Consider the following 21850-nt stretch of genomic DNA (forward strand, 5'->3'; position numbering starts at 1 on the left):
GGAATTTTACAATAGTTTATTATCACTCGGTTGCTATTCGTTTAGCATGGGCTGCCAGTTCTGTCAGCTATGATATCTGAAATCATCACCAAAGTAATTTCAACCATAAGTGATCATACTGTCATGCTGCTAATTAAACCTCATTGAGAAGAAGAAACAGGGTATGAACTCCGATATATATATATCGTCTGCTTGCAGCTTTGTTGGACCTCATTTTAGCAATGTCGATATATTCATAGATCTCAGTCTGGTTAGTGATAACCAAAGTGCTAATTAAATATAGTTTTCTTTAAATATCTTTCATCCTTCTCGCTCTGTTATTACGAATATGTAAATGTAATTAAAAGTCTAGTCAATGCTGTCTCTTTGCTGATTTTTGTCCTGTACATGCTTGAGTGGTGGTTTTTAACGAAAAATGTCACCCTGCCTTAACAGTCATAAGTATCACTCCCTTTAAATTTCTGCCCTGGAAAATGTAAACAAAGGCAGCGTGCTTTCGCAGCTGGTTTGCTTTTGTGAGTCATATAGAGCAGTGGTTCCCAACCTTTTTTCCTCAGGGGCCCCCCCTGCTTCTATCTAAGAAAGGCTGAGCACCCCACGCCCGCAAACACGTACACCACAACAATAAAGTGATTATTACAAATCTGGCAAAAATTAACATCAGCTTATAGTTCGATGTCCTTTTAGTTTATCAAAGTTATCTTTAGTTATAAATATAAACACCCCTCTTAGTTAAAGATACAAACATGAAGATAAAAATTTTTGTACTCTTGGGCGCCTCCCATTGTCAATAATCGGTATTTACGAGAGCACTCTTAATTTTCTTTACAGTTTGCCTTCATCTGAGCGTCAAATTTGTTTCTTTTTCTTTGGATTTTCACTTATTTTTGAAGATGTAAATGTAGTCATCCATCTTTTCTTTGTTTGTTCAGCCATAGTAGATTACTGTTTACTAGCAACACAGAGAGCGGAGAAGCAGCCGCTTAGCTCCGCCTACCCTCTCTGGCAGACCAACCACTGCTGGCTGATGGAAAATGCGTCACTAACTGGGCGCTGCTTGTGATTTTTTCGCCACAGACACCCAGTCCATAAAAATCTGATACACTGCAAATGCAAAGGCTTTCATCAGTGGGCCACAGGCTCAGTCACCATTGTGTTACCTCAATCGGTGATAGATAGAGACTTAACAGACATTTATTCACATGAAAACATTTGAGATTGTTACTTTAAATTTAAATATGAGGATGTAGGCATTTCTGAATGCATGTATGAATGTATGAAGGTTGGCGGTTCGATCCCTGACTGCTACAGTCTACATGTTAAAGTGTTCTTTTGCAAGACACTGAACCACCACATGTTTGAATATAGTTACTTCCTGATTGGAGATCGGCCTTTGTGATAGAAGCCATCAGTGTGTGAATGTGTGTGAAAGGCTAAAAGCGCTTTGAGTGGTCAGAAGACCAGAAAAGCACTATGTACAGTAAGTGCAGTCCATTTACCACACACGTGCAGTCCATATAAATTACTCACGTAAAGTGTTGGACCAAGCAGATAAGAGTTTCTTTACTACTAAAAAATATGTACAAGCTTCTAAGAGGCTAAAAAAAGCAACTGAGCACGTGCACACCCAGATACAGAACACCACAGGAAGAGAGAGCCTTAATGAAGCCTGGTAAATTTGGCTGTGGGTAAAGAAAAAAGGTACCAAGGTGAAGAAACAAAGCGCTCTCTTCATGGTCAAAGGTTCGTTGTTAAGTAGCCATTTACCGTTCTGCAGCAGCACCCGTCACCCTCTCACATCTTGTCAATAAAAAGCAGCCTCACAGTGGGCTCATTGTGTTCTGTTGAAGGAGAGAGGAGCACCTATAAGAGTGCAAGCGTTGAGGGAAAAATAGAGGCTCAGGCCAGCTGGCAGCTGTTAGCATCTGGTAACATTACCCTCACTGTAAAACAGAGGGGACTGAAGGAGGGATGGAGGAGGAGGAGGAGGGGGAGAGGTTGTGTTCAGCAAATGAGACTTTAAGAGGCTGAGAGAGAGGAAAAACAGAGCGGCAGAGCCGGAGAGAGAGAGAGGGGTGTTCCCTGCCCAGCGATGACGGCTTTGTAGCAGACTGTTACATAACTCCAACATCTGAAAATCATTTTTATTGTAGCGAACCCCCTAACCTCGTGCCCTACTTACAGAGGAAACACGGCTTTCTCTCCTCTTTTTACAACTGTTTTCCAATCCCGTTTACAACAACAGACTCCAGGGCAGACTCAGAGAGGCGGGCGAGGGAAGCCAATTAGCACGGCGGAGAGAAAAGAGGAATAAAGTCTGCAGAGTTGAAGCGAGGGTGACGGCATGTGCGCAGCAGATGAGCAGGGGGGAGTCTGATACTGTGTGTGTGTGTGTGTGTGTGTGTGTGTTCTGGCTTTGCTTCAGTTTGCTGTTTGGGGTTTTATGGGCGTCTTCTTCCTGCCTCTCGTCTTTCTGTGACTGTATTTAACATCTCATAAAAGCCTGGCGGTTAATTTAGTTCAGCGTCCGAAACGGCAGGTTTTTTATTAGACATCGACCTTTTATTGGGGACAATTGAGAAGCACTTTGAGCCTCATCTCTTGTATGAAAGTTGGAGTACAAATAAAGTTAAACTCAAGGTGTGTCACTTGCTTTGTCATTATAATATAAATATAACCTCACCTATAATAATTTTACCTCACCGCGAACACATCAGAGGCAGACACAGAACTCGGACAGTGGGTTTGTTGTCACCGAGCAGCAGCATTACTGAGGCTAAAAACAAACGCGCAACACAGACCCGCACAACAAGAGTATGTGAACATGAGAATGAAGAGGTATCGAGTGACTATGACGAGTCCCTGATGAGCGTTTCAAGCACAGGCAGCTGTGTTCAGTAGTCTGCTGTGACAGCGCGCGCGCACACACACACACACACACACACACCGGTTGCCATGTCCTCGGAGTAAAAGGGGGACAAAGTGATGAGACAGGAGCCGAGCTGAGTCCCTGGGGTCTCTGTTGATGCTATTGACTGTGAACAATGTTTCCTGCTTGTGTGTGGGAAAGACTCGATTCTCACACTGACATTGACATCATAATAAACTACTCACTTTAAATTGTGACCTGAATATTGCACAAACAGGCCACATAAAGACTGCCTTCTCCGCACATGCCTCTGCATCTGCACGTCAGCTGACACTGACCTCTTGCTACATTCATCAGCTAACGCTAAGTGTAACACTCTCAGTGTTAGCAGGTGAGTCACAGGCTAATGGCTCTTCTATTATTCAGAAACACAGCAGAGAGTTGAACAGGAGACACGAACTAAATCAACTAACAACCACAGCACCAGATTTGTACCTGAGAGCAGGAACTCTGTGTGTGTGCAGCAGTACACCTTGTTCCTACATATTAAAAGCAGAGGCTTTGTATTGGATAATGTTGGGTTCATTTAAATGCAGAGTGCTAAAGTATTTATGCGACCCTTTATTAACAAGGTGTTCCAGAACATTCTCATTACACGACCTACCGTGCAAGACTGCCGCTGTGATCGAAAACGAATACACCAATCTGATTAACATGTTACAGTAGTGTGTTGTCCACACTACACCACAAAACGCTGAGTTAGTGTCATGGTTTTGGCTGTGCGGTGATGCAGTGGTTAGCGCTGTCGCCTTACAGCTAGAAGTTTCCTAGTTTTAATCCCAGTTCAGGCGAAGGAGGCCTTTCTGTGTGGAGTCAGCACTGCGGTTCAGCCTCAGCGCCGCAACGAAGCTCCGTCATCATGCAGCCTTTGTCATTTTAAATTGGACCACGTGACGCCCGAGTGTTTGTTTCTACAAAGCGTTCTGGCGTTGCGGAAGCAAAATGTGCTCAAGGTGTAAACAAACAGCGCATGCTTCAAATACACACACACGGCGCTCTTACTACCTCTGATGCCGGCTCTGAATGACTTCGCCCCACCATTCCGCCTTCGTACATTTTACACAGAAGACAAGGCGTAACAGAGGCGTAGTAATCCCACCTTGAACTGGCAGTGTAAAAGGGGCTTATGTGGTCAGCTCTGTGATTGACTGGCAACATGCTCAGGGTGGCGACCCAATGACAGCTGGGATAGGCTCCAGCCCACTGCGACCCTGAACAGGATATGCGGTATAGATAATGGAGGGATGGATGCATCGGTTTTCTTTATTAATAATTCACATGCAAAGATTTAGGGTGACAAAGTTTTGTGTTGTGTTTAAACTCCGAACTGCAGTGTTGTAAACTTCAGTTTGAACACAAAGAACACAGGCTTAAAAATCAGGCGCAATATATTCACAATATATTGCAGTATATTGAATTGAAACCCCTGTATTATGCCAGATTCTTGCCAACACACGGCCCTAATGTAGACAGGTTCTGTTGTCATATTTCCGTCATGCCAGCAATATTATATTTCCACCACAGCTTTAATGTCTATATCTGTCAAAAATGACGGACATGAAAACAAATGACTGAAACTGATACACAAAGGATTGAGTTAGTGAAATATATCGGAAGTAACTGAAATAACATGAAATAAAAGTGTGACTATCAAAGCCACTTTCAAAGAAAACCACAATCTGGATAAACAGAGGTTTGCTGCCCGGCAGCAGTGCTGTCTGTGTGGACACCACACGCCAACCATAGCAGACCAGCGAGGTAGCTGTCACGCACAGGCAGATGTAGGCAGTGTAGCTCAGGCGTCATGTATGTGAACATATGAACTTAAGTGCGAAAATGTCTAAAGTCTGATATCTATGAATGCAGGTATGATGTAATGTGCAAGTGCATGCTCAGCAGCTCCATATGGCATTATTAAGACTGCTCCCAGCTTGCGTGCCCTGGAGGAATGAATGCTATAAGATACTGTGTATGCTCGTTGGTGTGTGTGTCTTTAAAGATCAGCGATCTACATGAGTGGGCTTGTACCTGTGGGTGTGCAGGCAGGCACCGTGTTCCTGTTGCTACGAGCAGACCTACGAAGCTGATACATCTCTTTTGTGTAGCTGTAGGCTACAGATGTGTGTGTGTGTGTGTGTGTGTGTGTGTGTGTGTGAGGCTGCGCTCGCTCACTTCTCATTATCCAACAAGAATTTACTGGATCACAAATCAAAGATGTGAGTGGTGTTAGTGCTTGTCGAAATACCGCGCTGTCAGGACACAATGTGCAAACGGATGGAAGGCTACCAAAGCCTGTGAGTGCACGTCCAGGTCCCGGCAGTGACTTGAGCAGTGAAGTGTGTGTGTTTCTGTGTGCTTGTGTGTTACTGGTGAGTCATGAAAAGTCTGTGGGTGTGTGCGTGGTGAGCTGGACACTTCTAAGATTTAAGCCCTCTCGCAAAAGTTGCCAGGGTTGCATAAATATGTTTGTGCCTGTTTATTAGACTGAGAGCTGTTTACATTCAGCAAAAAGTCCGACATTTGGTCTCCTGCTGTTTAGATTCAGCCGGTTATGCAATCGTTACTGGAAAGCTGAGATTTGTGCTGCAGTTTCATGTGCACCGTCAACAACATCCATTCATCCTCAAATCAAATGGACTCGAAAAAGAGATGCCATGAGCAGAAACAAAGCCGAGTCTCAGTTCCTATCTTTAATAATATGTTGCAACTCCTCTTTTACGTCTGTTTATCATCTTAAATGAGATGATTCGTCTTGTACAGTTTGAGTGCTTTTATCGGGAATCTACAGATTATCTAACGCCACTTTAGAGTCGCTGGCAGAGATTGGAGGAGACACGCAGCTGGACTGTGTTTGCTGCAGCTGTGTGTTTGGATTAGACTGCAACAGAACCCCCACCTCCTTCCTTCCTTCCTTCCTTCCTTACATCCACACTTACAGAACATTTACGCTCTTATTTTCCAATTCTCTACTCCTCTAAATCTACACTCCTTTATTCTTCTCACCTCATGTATTCCTCCTCTTTCTTGCTCCTCTCTCTCTCTCTCTCCTCCGTCTCAGCCTGACAAGAGAGCTGCGGGCCTCTGCTGCTGGCAGCCTCCCAAATCTGTTACATAACAGCACCATCAGGCTCCCTGAATCACTGCAGGGCTAAGCTAGCCTCGGCCACGCTGCAACGTCTCGCTATCGGATCTTAAAACGCTGCCCAGCAGCTAAGAGTTCCAGATAACATTAGACTTGTAAATTTGTGTTGGCAAACTGATCGTTTCTGGTGCCCGTGGAGCGGAGCCGAGCGCCGATACCTCAACATCTATTGTTATTATGAAGGGAGGGGACGGAGAGGGAATGATCTTTATCTTTGTATGTTTACAAGTCTGCATGATGAGGTCAGCCAAATCCCTAAACCCACTGATGGAAGTCTCCCAGCTCTTCACCTCTCAGCTTGATCTATAGCCTGAATCAAAGACGCATTTTTACACTAATAAGAATAAATACGCACACTAACGCAGTTTGATTTTTCGATTAGTCCTCTGCACTTCTTGTTGGTGCGAAAATCAAGAAGAATTGGCTGCAAAAACCTGCAGACTCTCGAGCAACAGCGGCACAATTACAAATCGATGCTCAGGCCTCGGAAGAAAGTGCTCGCACGCATTAAAGCCCCACTCGTCAATGCACGTGAGCAGCAGACACAGCCCGTGTCATGATCTGGAACAATCTGTCCCGACTGAAAAAGGAGTGGGTCATTTCCACCTAAATCTGGAGCAGAGTCTGCGATGCCTCTAACCTACTTCCCCCCGCCGCTCCAAGCTCCAGGCTCCATGAATGAGCCGGGGCTTTTGTTCTCTGTTCCTCCTCCCTCTGTTATCCAGAGCTGTCTGAATCCCGGGGCCCTGCCGGCCCTGCACTCAGTCCTCGGGGAGCAGCGGTGCCTTGGTCGGACAGTTGACAGCTGCGTTAATGCAGGGTGGAGGAGGGGGAGCCGAATTTACCAACCGCACCTTCCAACCCTAAACGACCCCATTCGCAACGCATACCTGGCACTGAGTGTTCCCTTTTGTTCTGGGGACCCTGTGAGGTAAAACATTTCCACACAACACACTGCACTGTCTCTTGTGTAAAGTTTATCCTTATCTTAATACAAGCTTTCCTTTGTTGGGGCAGTAAACTTCACAGTGCATAATGAAAGTTTCCAATAAAACTGTGTTAAACATTAACCGCATTTAACGCTAAATACTATCACTTCTGGTTGATCGTAATGTGTACAAGACAAATGATGTTCAAAGTGAGCTGCAGCTCAGAGAAACAACAAGTACACCTTTAAGCACAGCCGTACCTGAGCCTGCAGTGTCAATACACCCAGCATGAGACATGCAACAGTTCCCACCTGCAGGCTGCACAGCTCATCTTAAAGTACACCTCACAGGTAACGTTTCATTGTCTTGTTGCCATTATTTGCTCGACACACACACACACAAAGATATGAAAAGCAGAAGACAGCGTTCTCAAATGGACTTTACCTGACAGGATAGTCATATCCTTCTGCACCATGCTGTAGCGAAGCTTCACCCGCCCCGGCAGACTTAGCCGCTCATACTCCCGAGGACACAAGCACAGCGAAAAAGTTTGGGAAACACAGCAGTTGCAGCAGGCGGAGGACAATTCCAGCGACAGGAAAAAAAAAGCCACATTAAAACAGGTTTTCCTCTCACCGGCAGCGTGTGCTCCACAGGTAGCACCTTACATTCCCCCTTTCTCTTCGCTGTCTGACTACAAGTGTGTGCACGCCCCGGCCGGGGAGGGCGTGTAGGTCCGTCCCTCGCTGCTCCTCGGATAACAACAAGGTCCACCCAAAGGTTTCAGAGTCTCCCCCGGTAACACCTCTGGTTTCTCGCCTACTCCTGTGAACTTCTTCAAAACTTTTGGTGACTCCTCTGCACTCAGTCGGCCGGTTTGGAAGTTAAAAAAATTAAAAATGAACAAAAACGAGCCGGTGCCAAGCCTCACCTCCTCTAGTGTAAGTTACACACCCCCTCCTTTTTTTTTGCTTTCCATTTTCCCTCGCTTTCCTTCTGTTCCCTCTGTGTGAAGTTATGCAATACTGCCATTACAGACACGGCTCCCCCCTCTTCCCTTCTTCCCCTTCCTCCTCCTCCTCCTCCTCCTTCTGCTGCTGCTGCTGCTGCTGCTGCAGCCCACACTCCCACTCAAACTAGCTTCCCACCACAAACATCTGAATGATCTCAGTCACATTTGCATAGCACGACAAACAATACACGTTTGTGACTGGGAAGACAGGAAGTGCAAATAACTTTAACCGCATTTTTTAGCGCGTCGACCAAGCCGACAACTAAACATCTGCCTCTGATCCTCAGCCTGAAAAACATGCCACCTCTCTCTCTCTCTGTTAACAATAAATCTCCTCAGCTCTTCCATGACAGAGGAAGGAGCCTTGTGCATAAACACATTGCATAACCTGCTGCGAGAGATAAAGCCGTGATAAGCTTTACTATGTGGGCATTCCCCCTCCGTTTCATGCTTGCATGCAGATATGCTCCTGCAGTCACATGCGATGCTCTGAAAGCATCTTCACGTTAAGATTAGCTGCAGCAGTGCCTGCAGCGACACGTCTGCCGCTGCCTCGCACAATCATGTGTGTGAGGAGCAGGCCAACAAGAGCAGGGGTTGTTTAAAATTTGGGAGTGGTTGCCCGAGGCTGTGAGAGAGTGTGTGTGTCTTTGTGTGTGTCTGTGAGGTAAACATGATCCTGTGACTGCATGTCACACAAATGATGTAAACATGTACCAATGATCTTCTTCATGCACCATAAATACTCCGGCTAAGGCCTCACCTCCTTTTTGTACCGTTGACTTTTATTGTGTGCTATTGTGTATTATTGTCTGTCGCCCCTGAAGATGGTAAATCATTTACTGGTCCCACCTTGCCTCACCTTCTTCTCCTGGCAAATCAACGGCAGGTCAGCCAACGGTGGCTCCGAAAAACAGGGTTGCCAACGCCCAGCTGGGAACAATGGCCAATGTGGCTTACTCTTCTAATAACACAATGTGTGTGTGCGCCTGTAACCAACAGTTACACTCTCCCTCATCTGACCAAGGCTTAGGGATTTCAAGTAATCAGACAGATCTGAAAGCCAACAGCTGAAACGTGTTTGTAAATGTATCCCCGAGTTAAAACTGAGGATGCAGTCCGACCGCATTGTTTAGTAGACGTTCAGCAGAAGCTGGTAAAGTTGGCAAGATGCTTTTAATCTCACATGGCGCTGCAAAACCCAGCTGCACCAAATCAAGTGAAAAAAAGTGTGTTTTGATCTTTTTCCGTCTCGGTTGTGGTGCAGGTTTTTAGAAGCGATGACGTCGTCAGACCAGACGACAGGAAACAACCGCAAAACAGGTTTTTGGGCTTAAGGAGGCATGTGTTTATGTCTGCGACGTCTGCTGCTTAGGAGGAAGCATAATAACATGAGGCATGATTAAACTGCAATCTAAGCGGTTGGGGAAAAAAAGTCCATCATAATTTCCAATATGTCATAGTGATATGTTTAAATGTGTGGTCCCAGAGTCAAAGACCTGTTGGTTAAATATACTTAAAGGAGAAGTGCGGTATTTTTTTTCTAGTTTTACAAATTTGTGTGTCAAAATGAGTCATAGGAAGAAAAACTTTTGGAATCGGTCCAGTAGATAGCCGCGATATGGCCGCAGTGGCTGCAACATAATCCCCTGGGGCAATTGCACCCGATCAAAGTACCTCCACTAAAAGTGCTTGTTTTTGCCGCTGACAGGCTCAGATTGTTTCTCCAGGTGTCCGACAACATTACGGAAATGATCCCGACAAAGATAATCCTTTTTTTAAAGAGTAAGATAAAGTTTTTGTGTAACCAGAAACAGAAGTCTCGCTCAAGGCGAAGTCTCGCTCTGAAATCTCGTGGTTTGCGAGATTGATTGCATGATATCTCAACCAGAATATACAGACGAAGAGCTCATAGAGATTGAAGAGAGAACGAGGAGAGAGAGAGAGAGAGAGAGGCAACAGGCAGAGGAGGGTAAAGCAAATGCACTAACCTACGCTTTCTGTACACCAACACAATAATCTCTCTCCAGCTCTAACTCACGTTTCCTCCGTCCTGATCACACAAGATTTCAGAGCGAGACTTCTGTTTTGGTTACACAAAAAGGACCGTACTCTTCATCTCTGTTGCACCCTTCAAAAGGCACTACAAATAAACAAGGCGCTTTGAGTGCTGGTGACTTTATGAGCAGACGACACAAACAGCACATTCTGCTAATTCAAAGTTCCCACTATAATTTGAACCACAGGAAGTTGCAGCGTGTTACGCTGCCAACTTTTCTCAGTGCTCAGCTAAGTCCAGACGCAAAGCATACAGAGTCCACACAGCAAACATGCAGCACAGTCTAATCCAGAGTAACAGCAGGTCAGCGCGGAGGAGCAAGCCAATTATGCACAGCGGCTTCATCACTCCCTTCTTTCTGGAGACTTCCCTGCACGCACACACACACACACAGAGTTTCACCTGGGCACTTAAATCTGAGTCTCTCTGCACTGAGGCTGCTCTCCGCTGACAAAGGAACAAGACGTACACTCACATATCTGACGTTTAACTTCTGCCTCTCTCTTAAGTCTTTTTTTCACACTTGCACTTAACCTCGAAATTATGTAACGTGTGCTCCGTGCGCTCCTCTTTAGCTTGGAGGAATTTACATTTGAAATAGGCAACCTCAGCGACGGATGTTTGGTGACACGCAAAATGTTAGCTGGAAGCAAAGCGTTGGCCTGCGAGGTCAGTGGGGAGTCGTTTCCTGTAAGTGCAGAGGAAAAACTGTCCCTGCAGCCAGGACAAACAACATTCATTTCTAAACTGTTCATATTGTCAAGAAATAGCCGTCATGTTGACATGTAAAATGCAATAAGCTAACGCCCCCTTGCAGTTCAGCGGTTAACCAACGCCCAAGCCTGCTGTCCCATCATGATTACCTTTATGCAAAATAGGGCTGACATATCAGACTAACAGATCAATTAAAAATTAGTGGTCACCCGATATGGGTTTTTCAATGGCCGATATTTTGAGAGCAGGGCGGCCGATGGCAGATATATGAGGCCGATATCATGTTGTTGCTTATTTTTGCATTTGTTTGTTATTTTTGCACTTAAGAGAGAACGAAAAAAAACGAAACAAAAAAATAAATAAACAACATTATCGTAGTTATTGTTATTGAGTTAGGTGTTTAACGGCGGACCCTTCCCCTTTAAGAACGGTGGCCTTATGTGTGACGTATGCATGTGACATCTGGCAGGTTTGTTATGGGAAGTGAGTGTAGACTGTGTAGAGAAAGTACCCGCAGCAGACTCTGTGAAGCGCATGCTTCAAGCCAGCCACGCTTGTGTATGCAGACATATTTTGTTTGATCAGCCTTGTGAGCGCAGACATCAGCTGATGCTGATTATGTCAAAATGTCATTAATCAGTCGATTAATCGGTCCATCACTATTACAAATCACTAATTTGATTGTGCTCTGCGTGAGCGCATCACACCCTACCAGTTGCACTGAGAGAGGGAGAGAGAGAGGGAGAGACCCCTGTTTAAATAATGGCTTGTGCTACACAGACATGTAGGTCTGTGTAGCTGTCTAAGCATGCCAGTATATGCTTTGTTTGTTGTTTAATGCACAGGCCCACAGTATAGAGTAAAAATGTCTCATATGAGACGGAGTAAACACGAGGTCTATGATAATAATAATAATAATAAGCATGACAGCGGTCAATGGGCCCACCCTAAGGTCGGCGCCACATACCGCGGTTTGCATGCGGTTAGTGCATGCATTTACCATCATAGCCCTAGTTTTAACACGTCTAAAAGAACAGTGTCAGGCTGCACTGGGACAGGAAACATTTCTGTGTTTCGTAGCTTCCTTCACAAAATCAGATAAGACATGCGGCCAAGAGTCAGACAAAACTGCAAAACTGTAGTATATCACCTGATGACAAAGCCCCCGGTCACATACATGAAAAGTCACAGTGGAGCGTTACGGCTTCATTTTGTTTTGTGTTGATGTGGTTTAGAGACAAACTATCACTGAATGAAAGGCCCTTTTGTAAGAGGAGGTTTGACGTTGCTGAAAAGTAACCAGGCCGAGTGTCGGTCCTCCTTTTCACCAGATGATGAGCAGTTAAGCACAATGTTGTTTGACCTCTAAAAAAGGAGGAAGGATGAGTAGTGTTGACTGAAAACAGAAGTGTACACAACTTGTCATTTCCATATGTAAAGACATTAAAAGCTCTTTATACAAAAAGTGCAAAAAGGTTATTTTGCAAGCGAAACACTGAACACTACTGCCATGTGATCAGGGCTGTGATAACCTGACCCTTTACTCCTACACACTCATCATGGTTGGACGACTGTGAAAACGAGCCTGGGTGTACGATCAGTCCAAAACCATTTAGATCCAAAAGGCAGCATGAAAGCAGCCGAGTGGAGCGTGCATCATGCAGCCGAGTCTCACCGTTCTTTCGCTCCTGCAGAGGCATCTCGCCAGGCGCGGGCTGGAGGGACAGCTCCTGGAGCTCGTTGGTCACTGCCTCGCTCTGAGGGCTCGGGGCCAGGCCTGGCGTCCCGGCCACTTCCATGCTGCCAGGACTCGGCTCATGCCCGTTCTGTGGGTGTAGCGCTGCCATGGTGACGGAGAGACCTGTGGCAGAAAATAGGACGTTAATAGTTGAATGAGTCATCAAAAGGCTGCGACCGAAAATAGATTCTAAAATATGAAATTCAGGGTGTGAATCGTTAATTTTTATGACAATATTTAATTTAGAACATCAGTGAAGAGACACTTTAGATCTCAGTTAGATGCCTGTGCAATGCATTCTCCTTTAAAGCCTTTGTTTCATAAGCTCATCATTAAGTGTTGTGCATTTGGAAACTTGTCCTTATTGGCCAATCCGAGTTGAGAATAAAACAAAGCCATGGATAAAAATACAGATAAAGCACCTGCGGCGTTTTTACAGGCCACAACAAGTCAAAAGTTTGTTCCAGGAAACCTAAGCCGTCTCTTCTCCTCTCCGTCTGTCTCTCTCTCTCTCTCTGTCTCCCTCGCTCACACACTCAAACAACAGGGAGAGAGGAAGAATGCAGCGCTGTAGGCTCGGGGATTAAATCAGCCATCAGGGAAGAATTTGCATGTTTGAGCTTTTACAACTGTTGCTGTGGCCGCTGCTTTAGAAAGTCTGAACTCTGTTTATGGATTTTGTTTTACCTCTTAACAAGCGCAGAGCGATTTATATACGTTAAAGCCATCTAACAAGTTAGCCGCACAGCTGGAGGTTAATCATAAAGGAAGCTGTAAAAGTCTGTGTGTGTTCATCTGGCTGCAAGACATATTTCCCCTTTAGGGAAGAGTTAATGTTGGGTTTCAAGCTCCACTCGAGTGAGTCAAAGCTTAACCAGACTGTAACCAGGTACCACACAACCAATCAAGCATTAAGAGTGAAGCCTACAGAAAGGGTTTAGATTTTGATGGTCACACATAAGCATAATTACACGTATATAAAGACTCAAATATTGAAGGAAAATTACAAAACCACTGCTGCACACCTGCCGCTGGGAGCAGACTATAGGACCACCAGCCTATAAGCCTGCTAAAAATCAAAGCAAGAATAAACTGATCTCTGTGCAAACAAAATACAGAAAAAAGTTGCATTTCCTTATTACCAGGCTAGTTTACTGTAATGGTGCGTTCACAGGACTTAAAAAAAAAGTTCACACACACACAACAAGTTGCAGCACCTTACACGGTTCCTTAAATCCCTGCACTTGCTTCTTGTGTGTCAAAGTGTAGATTACTAATTCCTCAAACTCCTTTTGGAGTTTTCGCTGGTTTAGCTCAGTTGGTAGAGCAGCGACCCCATGTATAGCGGCTAGAGATAGACCGATATGGTTTTTTCAGGGCCGATACCAAAACCGATTATTAGTAGTCAAGGAGGCCGATAACCGATATTTGGAGCTGATATTCATTTGCAGTAAATGTTAAAATATTGGCGTCAGAATTTTGAATAATACAAACTCCAACACTTAACTTTGTTTAAATGCCTTTAAGCATATGTTTATTAAACAAACAAACAAAAAGCGCAGGGAGTTCCCAGGGTCAGCAGCATCTCTTATAAAGTTAACTGAAAATTTAAATAAATAAATAAATAACTTCCTGAAGTTTTATAAAGTAAAAAAAACAAAGTTAAATAAAATTTGCAAAGAAATGAACTCTTATCGGCCGTCAGATTTATTAAAAAAAAAAAAAAAAAAGGCCGATGCCGATATGTGTCAAAATGCAGAATATCGGCCCAGCCGATAATCGGTCCATCCCTAATAGCGGCTACAGTCCTTGTCGCACTAATCGCAGGTTCGACTCCCGGCCTGCCGATCATTTGGTGCATGTGATCCCCCACTCTCTCCTCCTCGCATTTCCTGTCTCTCTTCAGCTGTCCTGTCAAATAAAGGCAAGAGCCAATAATCTTTAAAAAAGTATTTTGTCCACTCCAGATATATCTGTGCTATACTTGTACCCTATGAGGCAGACCGCACAGGTTAATCCAGGACTCCCTGGATCAAAACCATACATGGTTGAGCAGCCTTTTGTTTGAATGCCTTCCACCTCTGGGTTTGATTTGAATGCCCCTGTAAAGCACTTTGAATGACCTTGTGTACGGAAGATGCAAAACAAATGAACCTGCCTTGCCTTGTAAACATGTTATTCTCGGCCCAAGACCAACTGTATTCATGATGTATATTTTAGGGATAGGCCGGGCCGATTATCAGCGCCGATATACGCATATCGGCATCGGCCTTTTTTAAAATTTTTAAAAAAATTTTAATCTGACGGCCGATAAGAGCTCATTTCTTAGCAAATTTTATTTAACTTTGTTTTATTTACTTTATAAAACTTCAGGAAGTTATTTATTTATTTAAATTTTCAGTTAACTTTATAAGAAATGCTGCTGACCCTGGGAACTCCCTGCACTTTTTGTTTGTTTGTTTGATAAACATATGCTTAAAGGCATTCAAACAAAGTTAAGTGTTGGAGTTTGTATTATTCAAAATTTTGACGCCAATATTTTAACTTTTACTGCAAATGAATATCGGCTCCAAATATCTGTTATCGGCCTCCTTGACTACTAATAATCGGTATCGGTATCGACCCTGAAAAAACCATATCGGTCTATCTCTAGTATATTTCCTTGTACCATAAACTAATGTAATTGTTTAAGATCCGACATGAATTACACTATTAGGCAACAAAAATGGCGGCTAAATCCAATGTAATGTGTATAAGATAAAAATCTAAACCTGTTTAGATTATGTTACTTTATTTGAACAAGTTACATAACAGCCTTCCAGTGAACTCATTACCCATGTCTTCTGATCGAGCTATCTGATAAACATGTATAAGGTCACACTGATGCTCGAAGCAATAAACTGCACATTGAGAAAAATGTTTGGTTTTTCAAGACTGTATCAAGCCAGGTGTTCCAGTAAGCCCAGACAGAGAAGCAGCGTGCACAAGACCAGGACCTGCAGCCAAAGCAGCTAAATGGAATTCAGCCATCTACAATTTTATAATCGACACTTTTTGCTCTTCATGTCAAAATCTTGAATCAGATGATGTAAAAAAAAAAAAAAAAAAAGGCCTCATTTTTCAGGGAAGGAAATTGTTAACACAATAGCAAATTAAGAGATGTGATATCTTCTAATATGTAAATTATCAGCCCGCCCTGTTTACATAACATTAATATGACACTGACATGCAGCATGTGTAGCAGTTTGACACAGATTTACGTACACAGAGCAGCATTAATGAGTGACAGCTGGGGAGGAACATTGTGTTTCAGACTGGCACGTACATTTGTAATACAAACTGGTTAAGCTGCGTGAAGCTAAGCCTGAACACAAACGTGTCTGAGATTACACCGGTCTGAAGGATTTGTTTTCATTGTAACTCGGTTCACATTTATTAAACACCTCTAACACACAGATGGAACAGAATTTCCTGATTTACTGGACTGAGCCCGGTGTAACTGGTTCTCTTCCTTTATGAAACACTCCTAAAGGCCCAGTGTGTAGGGAAGCACATCACCGATGGTTGTTTACAGAGGCGGGCCCGCTGCTGCGTTGTGTGTTGTTGATCTCTCTCTCTCCTGCTCTCTCTGCAAATGTGTGTTTTCTAGCCGAGGGGTTCTGATGGGGATTCTGTGTTTGCGGCACAGCGGGCCTGAAAACAATGAGGCAGTGTTGTCTGAGATGTCACTCTGCTCTCTCACAATCAAATGCCAGCGCACACACGTCTGAATAGCGGCACACTAACCACATGACCCACTAAATGTACTCTTGATGTCGCTGGCTGCTCTCAGGATGTCTGCAGATTTTATTATGTCAAATCTCAGCATTGAGGATGTTCTGCAGTGCTTGTTAGTAAAAAAAGAAGTAGTTTTTTTACATTAAAAAAGAAGTATAATACATGCAGACCTTTCAGAATACAGGCGATTAGGCCTACTTCCTAAATGATGTATTTCAAGAAACAGAATGAAGAAGCAAGATTTCAGTCGTCTCTGGCCTCTAGTATCATTTAAAGGGCCAGTTCGCCAATTTTCAACCTCGGTCCCATCATGCTATTATGTGGAGCTAATGCCATTATGGTAGGAAAAAATGCAATTTTGCTCTGAGGATGCCATCCGTTTCTGTGGAAAACCTCCGCCAGACTACATAAAACATGTCATCTGGTGGAGGCCAGGGAGCTTGCTAAACTACCCTTCCTCAATCCAAGACTCCTGCCTTTGATGTCATGTCTCATTCAAAATCGTCAGGTTTGAAATGTAGACTGCAGACCTGAAGATTTATTAGACAATCACCACCGCTCTGAGCCATCACCTGCAGCGAAAAAGGTAGTATTTTATTCCAGCATCTCTCGCTAGGCTGTTCCTTTCAGAGGGAGGGGCGCAATGCATGCTGGGTGTTGTAGGAATGTAGAATGGGCGAAACCACGAGCTGTTTGTACAACTTTCTCCACAGCTATGGCGCCAATTTCAAATATTATTGCTTCTATCGATTACAGAGAACACCAGCTTTGACTGACAGTGGCTTTTTCCAGGGGCTGATTACTCCTTTAAACTTTACAAATTAACAAGATTTTTATAACAAAACTGTTTTTGTATTTAAAAAAACAGAGTTTAAATGTCAAATATTACAGTCATACAAAAATGTATCCCTTAAAAATATATTTTAGAAAATGGCAAAATTATGACTTAAAAGGGATGTAACTATCTCTTAGCAGTTTTCTGAGACCAAACCGATACATACAGGACATTTAATGTGATAATACACATGTGCTGGGGTTTAATATCTAGCCATACCTCCCTGTGATCGACTTTAAAGCTGCTGTGAGGAACATTTGGTTTGTGTTGATGTTGGCGCCCCCTGTGGACAAAGCCATACCTCTTATCTTTTTGCTGATTTTGTCCTGTATATGCTTAAGTGTTGGATTTTTACACAAAATCTCATCCTGCTTTCTTTAACAGTGATATCAGTCACTTCAAATTTTTGCCCTGGAAAATATAAACAAAGGCAGCGTGCAGTTAATCGCTTTGTCTGACACCTGAACCCGCCAGCGGTTTCAGGCATTAAAAATAACTATATAGAAATAATTAATATTGTTGCTGATGGTCTGGTTTGCTTTTGTATGTCTTATAGAGTCATCAGAATTAATTTTAGTCTGTTTCATAACCAGAGAAAAACTCCTCACAGGAGCTTTAAATCCCATTTTTTCCCTCCCCAAGTGCAGCATAACATGATTTTCCACAGGATGAAGGAGATCTTAATGGGTTTTATAGACTTGGTGGTGAAATCAAAATCAAAGCATATGCCATTACATAAGCTTTAGAAATCCTTTACCACCGTGTGCACATATCGCGCAACCTGATATCCTCCAGTCAAAGACTTTGCCATTACACTGACAAGACAGCACCAGTGAGCAAATCCTCAAGTTTATCTGCTAATCTAATTCACCTGCTTCTAAGAGGAGCTCTAACACAGCAGCAACCGCATACAGGCATGAGTCTAGTATGTACATTTTGGCCTCATCATATTAACCTTGCAATCACATGTTGTAGTTGTTTATAAATAACTAAAATATAGTTTCAGGATATTAGTTAGCAAAAATGTTTACTCGCACTGCATAAAGCATTAATTACAGTAGTACACACTGTGTGCTTAATACTGGTGCAAGCTGCTGTGGTTTAAGTGTGAGAAAACGATTGCAGTGGCCTCAAAGCATCATGTGATCTCTGTCTTAGTACACTTTGAGATGAATATCTGCAGTCATCAAGACATCAGGGAATATTATACTGTATGTCTGCATTGTATAAATACATGATCTGGCCTACCAGGGCCCAGGTCTTTACAGTGACCCGACAATTTCAAACAAATGCATTTCAAAAGATGTTCCCTGCAGTATTAATTTCTTCATCCTTACTTTCCCAACAGAGGGATGCTGTTCAAACACGCTGTGTTACCTGTTATGGTGCAATGCACTCAAAAGAGAGACGAAAACACCAGCATTCCTCTCTGCACGCCCACACTAGCTTTACAGATGTGTATCACAGGTACACAGAGATGCACACACACACACTGCTCCCTTTTCCCCATGAGACACAGGAAAACCACTACCAAGAATTACATAACCTAAAGGATGTGGTATTCACATGTGTTCACAGAATCTAGGCTAGTAGCTTACCAGTATTACTAGATGTTGGAGAGGCGTTTTCCCATTTCAGCACGTCGCAGCTTTGAACGGTTCTGTTGAGGAAATTAAAAACAATAAAAGCTTAAAAATACAATAATCAATAACTGATCTCTCCCTGCTAAACCCTTTATCTATTCTGGTCCATCACCCTGCGGATTATGATGCTGAGCTGTAGGAGCTGTATGAGTCTAACCAGGGCACGTGCAAAAAGGCCATAGTGGAGTAAAATACGTTAAAAAACAATACTAAGTACTGGACATTAATATAGACATAATAAGAACAGACAAATCCACGTTGCAGGAGGCCTTTCCACATATGTCATGGGGCAGCAGCCTGCAGCTGTCACTGTCCAAAACACAGACATGCTAAGCTATTGTTAGCTTGTCTGGGTGGGAGTTAACCTGAACAGTCTAAACGCAAAATAAAGTGAAGCTTCTGTGTAAAATCACACACAAACGACACAGTGAATGTGATAGGTTACCAGCTACAGTGTAAAGAACTTATTGCTAGCGCCGGCTACATTTGAAATCTGTTCGGCTACCTTGTTGACTCCAGACAGTCAGACATCCCAAGTTAGCTAGCTACTGTTAGCATGCTACATCTGCTAGCTCACTGTTAGCATACTTGCTGTCACGCTACAGTCTGTTCTAATGGGGAAGCTAGCTAATGACGTGATTATCTATTTAATGTATACATTTGCGCTTACTTTGCATGGTCGCCACTTGTTTGATGTATCAGTAATGATAAACGGCTTTGGCATCACACCACCACTTCCGAATCACAAAGGAAACTTTAACCGGAAAACCCTCCTCTGCGTGGGACGCGAAGTCCTCCACAACACCTTTCCCACCAGTGAACTGACACTGCTATGATACAGGAGATAATACAGAGGAGTCATATCCGCTTATTTCAAACACAAGATTGTCTTCAATTTGACATGTTAAACGTTTACCTTAATGAAACGGAAAATTAAATTAAATTAAATTAAATTAAAGGTAAATGCGTGCAGACTGCAAAACTATAATAAACCCCCTCTACAGTCTTTGTCTCCATCTAGTGTCCGCCTGCATGTACTTCAGGAGACAGAGCTACAGGTTAGTAAAACTGCTAAGTTACATACAGTTTGTCTTTTTATATTAATCTTTTCTAAATTAAGTTAGTTTCTTTGGTTGCATTCCCTATCAGTTAGATTTGCACATTAGTGCAAAGTTAATGTTCAATATTTTCAGTATACTTTGTACAACAGATGGCTCTGTCCAAGTTATTTGATTTAATAAGAGGCATTCAATAAGCACCGATATAGAGTACAACAGTACTGGGACCAGAGTTATTTTAGTTTAATTTTTTCTAAAGTATTATAGTTCCATTGGCTTTTTCTTTTACTTAGTCTTTCTGTTTGGTTTTTGATTTCTGTTTAGTTTGAGTTAGTTTTATGAGTATTTTTAGCTTTATTTTGAGAAATTGACTAGTTTTAGTTTAGTTTTTATTTAGTTTTAGGTAGTTTTAGTTTTTCAGGTATTTTGAGGAAAGCCTTGATTTAAAGAAGCTGAAAAAAGTAGGATGAAAGAATGCATGACATCAAATATGATTTACAAAATCCTTGTTTATTTAATGTCCCATATAGTGCAAAGCCGTTTTATTTTTTTAAGGCCAGTGTCTGTCGTCAAATAGAATAGGACAAAGTGATTTCACAGCCAAACTGAGGCTGATTTTACGTGCAGTTCTATTTAGTTTTAGTTCGTGTTGCACTGTTCATTGTAGTTTTTATTAAGTTTAATTTCTTTTTTTTTTAAACTGTTGTTTTAATTTTTATTTCAGTTAATGAAATTATTTTGTCACTGCTAGTTTTAGTCTTAGTTTTCGTTTACTATAATAACCCTGACTAGGACTTTTTGATATATCAATCCACCTTAGTTGCTTTAAATACTTTTAATTAACATTACAGAAAAAAGTCTTTGTCTAGATTGGTCAAAACTAGTACATCAGAATTACAATAAGCTTTTGCTTAATACTCTTTACAAATACATGCAACTTGTACTTACTTTATAAAAGCAATATCACACTCAAAGTCATGCTGTCATACTGAATATCAGCACAGCTGTGATTATCTTCAGCACTCGGCCTGCCTTGTGCCTCTAACAAGATCACATATGTTGATATTCAGTATAACAACACCCCCTATCAGGCAATATTGCTTCATTACATTTTTCAAAATTTTAATGGTTTAAGTTTAATAGTCTCCTAATATTACAAGAGGTTCAGTTAAAAGGCCTCGTTTCTTTAGACATGTGAAGCTGTACATAGAAAACAGCAGGGGTTACACCGACAACACCTGCCTCTCCAGCTTCAAGGTTCATGAAAAACTCCCCGCCTGACAGCACTGCAGCGTATTTTGAGGAGAAGTCAACTGACATTGATATCTTTTTAGGATAAGTCGATGTGTTTGGTTAGAAGTATCTTCTGTATCCTGCTTTCTTTAAACTTTTTTGGTGCTGCCAGAGCTGGACATATAGGCACAGCAATGAGATCATCTTTGTAGCAATGATAAAAGACTTTACTGAGCAGTCAAAAGTCAAAACTAAGAGATCAGTCCAACAGGGAAACAAATCTGAAGAGGAGCCCGCAGGTATCCAAAATCCCAGAGACGGTAGAGCAGAGTCGAAACAGGCAGATTAAAACAGACAAGACAACTAGTGATTGCTCACGACGTCCCACTTGGTTGGACAGGATGAGCGTGGTGGAACTGAGCACTCTTCAGTACCCGTCCAGTCCATAAGGTACTGATTTGATGAGGCCATGGACAGAACAGGCAGGTTACCTGTGGGCTGACAGGATCTGGAGGAAGGCTGAAGTGGGCTCTCCTTGACAGGTTTGACCCTGAAGACATGAAAGGTTGAATACTCATGAAACTGAAATGTTAATTTATTGTGATCCTAGTCAACAAAGCTTTAGTTAATATCTATCCGTTATCTATTATCTTATCCTGTTCAGAGTGCTGGGGGGGCTGGAGCCTATCCCAGCTGTCACTGGGGGAGAGGCGGGACCCTGGACTGATCGGCAGTCAATCACAGGGCTGACACACAGAGACAGACAACCTTTCACACTCAA

General features: G+C 42.8%; 1 protein-coding gene across 7 annotated transcripts in view; it reads right to left on the reverse strand.

Moving 5' to 3' along the window:
* The window catches only part of mrtfab (myocardin related transcription factor Ab), a 50771-nt gene extending 31220 nt beyond the window's left edge, over positions 1 to 19551 (reverse strand). For 4 of the 7 annotated variants that reach the window (XM_069664029.1, XM_069664034.1, XM_069664030.1 and 1 more), the window contains exons 1-3: positions 19449 to 19551; positions 18734 to 18795; positions 12461 to 12646 (exon numbers count right to left, since the gene is read on the reverse strand). In XM_069664029.1, the coding sequence (XP_069520130.1) occupies positions 12461 to 12632 (172 nt within the window). In that variant the 5' untranslated portion in view covers positions 12633 to 12646; positions 18734 to 18795; positions 19449 to 19551. The other 3 variants (XM_069664033.1, XM_069664036.1, XM_069664035.1) reach the window with 3 other exon arrangements.
* Positions 19552 to 21850: the final 2299 nt, after the last annotated feature.

The sequence above is a fragment of the Semicossyphus pulcher genome, unplaced genomic scaffold (assembly GCF_022749685.1).
Source record: "Semicossyphus pulcher isolate SPU_LCO1_2020_fin unplaced genomic scaffold, fSemPul1.0.p SCAF_16, whole genome shotgun sequence".
NCBI lineage: Eukaryota > Metazoa > Chordata > Actinopteri > Labriformes > Labridae > Semicossyphus > Semicossyphus pulcher.